The sequence below is a fragment of the Mastomys coucha genome, unplaced genomic scaffold, assembly GCF_008632895.1.
Source record: "Mastomys coucha isolate ucsf_1 unplaced genomic scaffold, UCSF_Mcou_1 pScaffold7, whole genome shotgun sequence".
Lineage (NCBI taxonomy): Eukaryota > Metazoa > Chordata > Mammalia > Rodentia > Muridae > Mastomys > Mastomys coucha.
This window is the reverse complement of record NW_022196913.1, coordinates 14,115,804-14,126,122: the sequence shown is the minus strand read 5'-3', so window position 1 is coordinate 14,126,122 and position 10,319 is coordinate 14,115,804. Positions and strand designations below refer to the sequence as shown.

Below are 10,319 nucleotides of genomic sequence, written 5' to 3'. Positions count from 1 at the left end.
TTACATGTAAGCTTGATTCCAGTCTTAATGAAAAGTAGAACAGAAACAGAACCCCTCAGGCAAGCTTCCACTTGTTACACTCCCGTTCTGTGACTTGCAGCTGTTAGCACTCCTGGAATCTTCGATTGTCTGTTGCTTTCCGTATAACAGGCTACAAAGCTCACAAACCCACAACTACAGCTCACTGAAGGGGACACAAAGACAGGTATGCACCATCAGTCGCCTGCTGTGACACACTGGACCAGTTTTTCAATATCAACTGCAGAAACCCTAATACAGCAATATAAGACTTTTTTTTTTCCTTTTTTTTTTTGTCTTTTTTCTCTTTTTTCTTTTTTTGCCACCCACTAGTGGCAACCAGTGATGCAATGACAGGAGGGGTTCACAGAGACATCATGACACTGACTACGAGAGAGGAATCACTTGAAATTCATGTCTGGTGAAGTGGGGCCAGATTCCTAGTCCATATTTCCATATGATAATTAAGCATCATCACACAATTTTACAGGTTAAAAATGTCATTTGTGACTGTGGTATCTCTGATTCTATACCTTGAGATACTGAAAGGAATGAGTAAACTTAAAAATAGATTATGAAAACCACATATCACACTTGCTGTATGTGACATAGCAAGAGTCTGCATGCACCCTCAACAGCTTCCTATTTTGATAACTTCCATTTTTTTCTGAGTGGAAAACCTCAACGTGTTCAGGAAGTCTCTGTTTTGACATTATACAGCTATTTGGCATATCACCTTTGCTTCCTGAAAATGAGTGCTATAAAAATCACATCTGAGCAAGGCTTTAGTTCCTGATGCCAGGCTGTCATTGGCTAAGCCGTAATTACAGTGTCCCGACCTCGTGCATCTGCACACCTGCCCTTACGTGTGCCCACTGAGCTTTACACTTCCAGCCAGCAGACAGCAAGCACCTACAAGCTGGCTCTGCCACACAGGTTTCATGCTGCAATGCTCAGCCTTGGGGAAAGGACTTCTCATTAAAAATCAAATATCCTCTGTGAGAGCACCCTTGGGGATGAGGGATGCTGACCATAATTTGGCCCCTCTTCCAGCAAAGATGTGATGTGACGGACCTGAGGCCGCAGGCTTGCCTTTCCAGATGGACAGTATCTGCTAGTGTGGGTTCAAGAGGCCAGTTGTTTTCTTCTTCTTCTTTTTATTTTTTTGTCATATGATCTGACATCTCTAAGGAAATTCGTCCTATGTTCCTCTCACAGGCATTTGGAACATCAGCACTGCGTATACTCCTATGTAACTGAGTGACAGTTGCTCTGAAGGAAGTGGTCACGGGCATCAGGCCATCTTTGCCTCTGGCAGGAAAAATCACTTAACAGAGTATAATTTAGATTAGCATATTCTGTTTTTTACTTTCATTGGAAGATCCTGCCAGTCTCTGCTTTCTATACTCTCCTTCAAAACCCTCACATATCACTTATGATTAGCACGCACTTACGTACATTTTAAGAGTATGAAAACACCCAAAGGCTTGCAATAAGACTTTCCATTTCCCTTTTGCAGCAAAGAGGCAAAATCAGTTCAACACACCAGTATAAGGGGAAAAGAAAAACCTTAACAAATTAAAATAATACTCAAACCACAACATTTAGTTTATCTACATCAGCTCAACAGCAACATTTATAATATATCAATAATTTTATCAGATTCTTCTCTGTAGGGTACCTTTCTCATATGTTCTGATTATTTACACTGTACAGGCAGAGCACACTCCCAAGTGCACAGATTTAACACAGTAGCGACTATTTGCATTTACAGGATTTTTCAACAATCTGAAAAAAGATCAACTGTTGAAGATCTGTAGGTATGTTACAAAAACCACTGGAGTTCTTGTACAACAGTATGCGTTCTCAGCAAAACCAACACCAGGAGATCCGCATGGCAACTGAGTAACCGATCCACTCCCGCCAACCCAAGGGGCAGGTCTCCGTGAGCTCTAAGCTGTCTTATACAAAAGTTAAGGCAAAGTCATTTTCAAGTTTAAATAAAATTCAAGTCTTTAAATATTGGATGGAAATCATTTTTTCCTTAGAAAAAAAAAAAGAGAAAAAGAAACCAAAACAACCTTCAGTCTTGTTAAATAGCATTTTGTGGAATAAGCTGTATGGTTACACATAGCAGGAACTATTTTATTGTCTGCTGCTTAGAATACTTAAAAGAAAATTTTAGGCATTTTAAAACAAAATAATTTATCTGTAACTTTATTATGAACTTGCTACCTTGACTGCACTCTTGCTCTTCAGAAGTGCAGCTTCTGGAAACAATCAACAAGACTCTCGTCCTGGAGGTACAAGAGCAAGGACTCTGTCCTCGCCAGCCAAAGAGGGCAGACACCACTCTCTCACGGCTAGGAATTTCTAAATCCACGTGCCGATGCAGAGGGACAGGAAGACATCCACACAGAGCTGGCTAAGACATGACTCTCCAGAGGGGGAGTGGGGGTGGGGGACACGGATAGAGCAGGCACTGGAGGATGAGAGCCAGGTAGCCCACTCACAGGGACACATATCACGGTACGACTTGTGACGTCAGTGGGCAGCAGTTTCTAATTTCATCTAGGTTCTATTCACAATGTGCTTTGAGTTTATTTTACATAGTAGCCACTTGGAACTGGAGTGAGGGGCTGGTTACTGCTCAAAGGCTTCAGGTCTTCCTAGGGTGCTCTTTGTAGGTTCATTCTGCCCACCAGATCAAAAAAGAACTGTATGTACATCTTTATCTTGTTTTAAAGCTAGAGTTACCTGTTAGCTAAGGGTTTAGATGAAAACATAGCTCCTATGCCAGTTTGTCAGTGTCCTGACATTACCAGTCCCTTGCTCTGTGAGGCCAAGGCTGCCCCCTGCCAGTGGCATCAGCCCCCATCCATCTGCTGGACACCCTACCAATGTGTACTTGCAGACCAGCTATTTAAAAAAAAAAAAAAAAAAGTAGCAGAGTTCCCTTAATTTAGAAAAACTCATTATAGCTTTGCACTCAGAGCCACGTGGAGGCTTAATAAAAAATATCCATTTGTTAGGATAAATACATTTTCTATCCTGAAAAACATCAGACTTCTGTATCACCTCCAGTTAAGCACCAACCTAAAATAAGGTTTATATTATATAATTAAATCCTGAAAAATAGATTTGTTTTTTTTTTTCAAGAGGGGGAAAATCCGACTCACAGAAGGAAGTAACTTGCAGGTATCCCACGGGCCCCACAGACACTGCAAGCTCCTAACCAGCGGCTCATTCCATACTGAGTGGGAGAGCTTCTCACGGTGAACACAGCTCTTCCAGACCCCTCCCAGGCATCCGGCTTTCACTGAGGAGACTTGGGAGGAGTGTTCTGTTCCCTGTTCAGGCGCTTCCCAGCAGCTGGAGGAGAGGGTCGGCGCCCAGGCTGCCTCCTCTGATCTTTGGGGACTCCAGGAGTGGACTTGAGGGCCGGGGGCTCTCGGTATCTCTCCACAGGCTCAGCAAGCTTCTTCTCCTCCTTCCCACAGGCGACAGTGTTTGGCTTTTGTTCTTTTGGGGGTTGCAATGGGGAGGAGGAAGGAGGCTCTTTACTCGTTCTCTGACAGATCTCTGCATAACTGGGCTTTCTCAATTCCTGGAAACATAGAATGTAGGATTATGCATATAAAATATCAGGGATGGAAGCTCCTTCAGGGATGAAGTTATATAACAAAGTTTTTATTTTAAGTAAAATTTCATCTTCATGGGTATTTTTACTTCTAAGACATTCACAAAATTCAAGAGCAACTTCTGGTATGTCTATGGCAGGTAATGATCAGCATCAAAGTTCCTGCCTCTAGAGCTTGTGGACACATGTGCAGCAGCAAGAATTCATTCACAGTTGTTGGTATATACTTGTAGGATGTGTTGACTTTATAAACATGGTGCTGGAATATGTCACAGAGTTTGGAATTACTCCAAAAGGAAAAATAATGAATAAATAGGGACAATGTAACAATGCTGCTTCCTGGAGGAGGAGAAGGCCTGAAGCCCAATCTCTTATGCTAGATTCTGGCTTTTTGTTTGTTTAGCTTTTATAAAGTTAAGTTTCTATTAAAATTAAATAATTTGAAAATATACATATTTTTTCTAAGCTAATGGTTGTCTTGAAAAAAATTAAGTTTTTTAAAGACTAAAAATATACAGACATCTTTGGTTTAAAAAAAAAAAGTCACTGCTCCTTTCCTTGCTATCCAGTTTCCCTCTGAGATACTACAGAAATGCCTCTCCAGAACAGCCAGTAGCCAGAAGGCACAGCAATAAAATGGTGACCAAATTCTGACCAACACGAAGCACTCTTGAGAAACATGGAAGCCTATGAGGCTCAAGGGAAAAAAGATGCAAACACTGGCCCCTCTTCACTTGCTCTAAGTCAGGACTAGTGCAGGCGCTGTGCTTACAGAGAGCAGGCCGGGACAGTGTGACACAGTGGTCAGGATGTGAGATGGCTTCACCCCCGATCCTCCTGCTTCCATTTCCCTATGTTTGACATGGAGCATCCATCACTGCTTAGCCATGGCTGGTTTGGCACTCACGCAGACTTGTGGAATTTAATCTTCCTACTTCTGCCTCCCAAGTCTAGAGATGCCACATTATCAAGGACAGAAACTACTGCCTCACTGTGCATACCTGGCTGGCTGAAATTTGCTATGTACATCCCGGAACTCAAACTTGCAGCCCCATCTCACAAGCATTGGAACTAAGGGCCTAAGCTGACATAGCTGGCATAGTCACTGGGATATAAAGCAGGGCAACAGGACACTGTGTTGCTCTTTAAGTCATTCTGCTTTATTCCATTCCTCGCCCTGTTTACCTTTTATTCTTCTCTCATATAGTACATCCTGACTTCAGTCTTCCCTCCTTCTACTCCTCCCAGTCCCTCCCTCAAAGGATGAAGAAGCTGTGGACCACCCATGCCCCTCTAGAACCCCCAACTATCTAAGCCTTTGAAGCAGACAGACTTTTGTTGTTGCTGTATTCTTCTCAAGACAGGATTTCTCCGTGTAGCCCTGGCTGTCCTGAAATCCATCTGTAGACCAGGCTGACCTTAAATTCAGAAATCCACCTGCATCTGCCTCCAGAGTACCTGGATTAAAAGTGTGTGTGTACCACCACTGCCCAGCTAATTCTTTTTCATATATACAACACACACAATAAATACAGAAATCACCAAACTCCATATAGGACAGAGCCAGGACCTTCTTACTTATCTGAAAGACCCCACTCTGAAACAGAAGATCTCAGTGAAATGGTACAGAGAAATGGAGGCACACACTAATGAAAAGCCATCATCAGAGACAGTACACACAGGGAATGCTTGAGTGCTGTGGAGGGCAGGTAAGGCACTTACTGTTGCTGCTCCATTCACCTGCACGGATTTGCATGCAGTTGCAGCAGGGGTAGAAGGGAGTCTGTCCACACTCTGAGTGTCCCTCTGCTTTTCTGCCACCTTGGGATCCCTGTGAAAATGCCATCTGGTTTAAGAATCACACTTAATATTACAGATCACTTACACTTGAACCTGGCAGAGGACTGGAAGAATTCTGATACTCACTCAGGTAAATGGGCCGGGGAAGGAGAACGTTCAAACGCTGCCGACACAGCACAGGGCGCAGGCACGGAGGGCTCTCTGGGTCCCACTACAGGAACAGTGTTTGTGCTTGCATCTGTACTGAGGTTCTAAAAACCGTTAAAGCAGTATTTAGCAGCTGTCATATCTTTGCCCAAGAAGTTAAGATCTAACCATTAAAAGCGAAGGGTCTAACTCTAAGGCAATCTCTAACTCATCTTTGGAGACTGCTTCCCAACCCCTATGGATTGATGCTGAATGGTATATCCATACTCCAAGCAAACAGAACAATGGCATGTTACCAACAACTGTCAAGTCACAGCAGAGACACAGGAGAAGCCTCCAGCAAACATAACTACATTTTGAGTCTGTCATCTGCTGCACAGAACTCAGCGTTTTTGCTCTCAGCAAATGCATTATAATTACCTATAAGCTTGTCTTTTCATGTGAACAGCTTCTAAACACACCTTACTCATCTGTCATATCAAGATTCCCCATAGCTGTCGAGGAATTACCAAGTTAAACTATAATTCATACTTGAATCAATTCAAACTATGATTAATACAAAGACCGACATATCCACGCCTACAAACAGTTGAGTGCCCACTGGTAGGAGATAGATACCCACAGGAGTTCTCACCTGAATCCACAAACCACCCCTGCAAGCAGGTGTACAAAAAATTGCTTTACCCAATTTAATAGGCAAGGTCACTAAGTTAAGACCTGAGTGAATGAGACATTACCCCATCAACCACTTGCTTAGTACAGCCGTGATTCATACACGTGTACACATAGTAGTCATTAACCCAGTATGTGATTTTAGGACAAGTTAAGTAATTGGCTACAAGTTTAAATACAAAATTGCAGGTCATTTACTAACTGCTTTTCTCTTCAAAGAAGGTAAAAATTTAAAGGTAAAATAAAGTCCCTGGAATAAAGTAGCTGGAACTGCAGCTTTGGGAGAATGGAACAATTTATACTTTTCCCTGAGGGCGGGGTGGGGGTGGGGGAGACAGAGGCTCTGTTGGCTTGAGGACCAGGTTTCTTGTAACTGCTGAAGTGAAAGGAACCCAACACAGGGAAGCCAATGGCCTTGTATTTGCAAAAAGCATGCACAGATTCAGAGTGTGATAAACACTGACTCTAACATAGATACATATGGCACTTTGCAAAGAGTCACAAAACAGGGTAAAGCATGGAGGGGCTGGGTGGCCTAATGTGCCAAATCCTCTGTAGTTCCTGCTGATGTATCACCACTGGCAGCAGTGTAGACTGTATAACTTGGCCACAGAATCACGAGCAGCCTTTCAGAAAGCAATACTTGTTTCTTTAAAAAAGGCTTTATACAGAAACTCAAGTACATTCAGAGCAGCAGCTGTCTGTGAAGCAAGGAGGCCTGCTATTACTTTTACTTATCACTAAGGGAAGAGGACATACTTGACAACAACACTTCAGGATCATAGGATCAGAGGTGAGGAGGACACAACATCTGTCCCAACACCAGGAGTAACTGGGAACAGCAGGACCCAGGCACGCAGAAACTCCACCCAACCAGTGGCACAAGTTCCTTCAAGTCTGTCTGAGCTGGTACCCTAAGCAGACCTTGGGCGCAAATTTTGCAGCCAGTCCCACAACACCCAAAGGAAAGCTCCACTCCCAGGTGCTCTAACACGTCCAGGATCAGAGGATCAGAGGCGAGGAGGACACAAGGTCTGTCCCAAGATCACTGGGAATAACTGGATCCAGCGAGACCCAGGCATGCAGGAACTCCTCCAGCCCAGTGGCATGGGTTCCTTCCTGTCTGTCTGGGCTGGTGCCCTGAGCAGACCTTGGATGCAAAACTCTGCAGGGAGTCCCATAATACCCAGAGGAAGCTCTACTCGCAGGCAGTCTAACAGGCCCAGGATCACAGGATCCCAGAATCACATAGACAGCTTGATTCTGAGGAGTTCTGACACAACTAGGATCAAAGGAAGGACAGGCTCCAGTCAGATTAAGCCAGGATAGGTAGCACTAGAGATAACCAGATGGAGGGAGGCAAGCATAAGAAAATAAGCAAAAGAAATCATCATCATACCTGGTATCATCAGAACCCAATTCTCCCACCATAACAAGCCCTGGACACATCATCACACAAGAAGAGCAAGATTCAGATCTAAAATCACTTCTCATGATGATGATACAGGACTTTCAGAAGGACATAAATAACTCCCTCAAAGAAATACAGGAGAGCTGGGCAGTGGTGGTACACACCTTTAATCCTAGAACTTGGGAGGCAGAGGCAGGCGGATTTCTGAGTTCGAGGCCAGCCTAGTCTACAGAGTGAGTTCCAGGACAGCCAGGGATATACAGAGAATCCCTGTCTTGAAAAACCAAAAAAAAAAAAAAAAAAAAAAAAAAAAAAAAAATACAGGTTAACAGATAGAAACCCTTAAAGAGGAACACAAAAATCCTTTAAAGAACTATAGGAAAACACAATCACACAGGTGAAGGAAATTAACAAAACCATCCAGGATCTAAAAATGGAACTAGAAACAATAAAGAAATCACAAAGGGAGACAACCCTGGAGTTATAAAACCTAGGAAAGAGATCAGGAGTCATAGATGCAAGCATTGCTAACAGAATATAAGAGATAGAAGAGAGAATCTCAGGGGCAGAAGACACCAGAGAAAACATTGACACAACAGTTAAAAAAAAAAATGCAAAAAGCAAAAAGCTCCTAACCCAAAACATCCAGGAAATCCAGGATGCAATGAGAAGACCAAACCTAAGTATAATAGGTATAGAAGAGAGTAAAGACTCCCAAGGTAATGGGCCAGTAAATATCTTCAACAAAATTATAAAAGAAAACTTCCCTAACCTAAAGAAAGAGATGTCCATGCACATACAAGAAGCCTACAGAACTCCAAATAGACTGGACCAGAAAAGAAATTCCTCCCGACACATAATAATCAAAACACCAAATGCACTAAACAAAGAAAGAATTTTAAAAGCAGTAAGGGAAATAGGTCAAGTAACATATAAAGGCACACCTATCAGAATTACACCAGACTTCTCACCAGAGACTATGAAAGCTAGAAGATCCTGGGCAGATGTCATACAGACCCTACAAGAACACAAATGCCAGCCCAGACTACTATACCCAAGTAAAACTCAATTACCACAGATGCAGAAAACAAGATATTCCATGACAAAACAAAATTTACACAATATCTTTCCACAAATCCTGCCCTACAAAGGATAACAGATGGAAAATACCAACATAAGGAGCAAAACTACACCCTAGAAGAAGCAAGAAAGTAATCTTTCAATAAACCCCCACAAACATAATTCCATACCTAACAACAAAAATAACAAGATGTAACAATTACTTTCTCTTAATATGAAAATTAATATTACCAACATATCCTAATTGATTAAAATTCAAAAGTATGAGGAAGTAGAATTTGTTGGCTATCATCTGGTGGTCTCTCTAAATTGGTAGTTGGAGAAATAGGTCCACTATTGTACAATCCATATACACTTTCTGCTAGTTTGTACCTAACAGTGTCTTGCTGTGTACCACATAATGGTCTTGAAATCACACTTCTCCTATCTCAGCCTCTCTATTAATAGGATTGTTTATTTCATGTTTTTATACTATACTATGGTTTTTAGAACAGCTTACATATTTCAAAATTATTTATACAGCCAAAAGAAGCCTAGACAATTAACTTGGGAGGCGGCTTGTAAGTGAACAACAAAGAGTGAGACTGAATGCTTTGCTTGTTGTTTGTAATTATTGTATCAAGTTTGAAGAAGATGACTTTATAAGTTACTCTTTCTCTGAGATTTATGCTTTTCAAAATCATCACAGCCAATGAATCAGATTCATACCCTCACCTAATGTCTGTGCCACCCTGTAAGCAGAACCATTGTTCATTGAAACAGTTAGTGAATGACTTCATGGATAGACCATCTTAATACACACACCAGAAATACATACAGCATCTTAATACACACAGCAGAAAGTCTGTATCCAAAAATCGTGCCTACAATTCATTCCTTGGTGCAGCAGAACTGTCAAGTCTTAGTTTAGCTAACACAGAGGTAAAATCCTTTGGTGATACGAGGGTCATTGAATACAGCCTTATTACAATTAACTCCAATGTCTAAAAACTTTTCTTATTTTGGGCTTGTACCACAGTAAGAACCAAGATTTTAAGTTCTACTAAATGCAAAACAAACAAAAAGACTTTATATATTTATGTTCATTTAAGAAAATACTAGTAGTGATGTATTATTTTGAAATATACAGTTAATACGTTTGGAGTTATTTAAAATTTATATTGAGAAAAACATGTATTTTCAGTATTGCTATAGACAAACATCTACATAAGACTGTTAATTGATTATTATTTTATATCAAACAACTTTTATAATACTCATTTTTATTGTTATAATACTTTATAAATTTTAAAGAATATGATAACAAGAAAGGTATTATAGGTATTGAAGGGGGGTCTCTGGGAGGAGTTGGGGTACAAAAGGGAAACAATGTGATTTATTTACTTAAAATGTTTTTAAATGTTAACAAATTCAGATAAATTGAAATCATGTAACTTCTCTCATCATAATGTAATAAAAGTTAAATCAAAAGAAAAAAGAGCTGTGGACCTGAGGGGTTTGCAGCCCCTTAGGACGAACAACAATATGAACTAACTAGTACCCTCAGAGCTC

General features: G+C 41.3%; 1 protein-coding gene across 7 annotated transcripts in view; it reads right to left on the bottom strand.

Annotated features, from left to right (window-relative positions):
• Window positions 1-340: 340 nt before the first annotated feature.
• Larp4b (La ribonucleoprotein 4B) overlaps window positions 341-10,319 on the bottom strand; it is an 83,111-nt gene continuing 73,132 nt past the window's right edge. For 4 of the 7 annotated variants that reach the window (XM_031359420.1, XM_031359424.1, XM_031359422.1 and 1 more), the window contains 3 exons: window positions 5,585-5,709; window positions 5,381-5,489; window positions 341-3,625 (listed from right to left, as the gene is read on the bottom strand). In XM_031359420.1, coding sequence (XP_031215280.1) covers window positions 3,335-3,625; window positions 5,381-5,489; window positions 5,585-5,709 — 525 coding nt within the window. In that variant the 3' untranslated portion in view covers window positions 341-3,334. Of the gene's footprint in view, window positions 3,626-5,380; window positions 5,505-5,584; window positions 5,710-10,319 lie in introns of all 7 variants that reach the window. The other 3 variants (XM_031359419.1, XM_031359423.1, XM_031359421.1) reach the window with 1 other exon arrangement.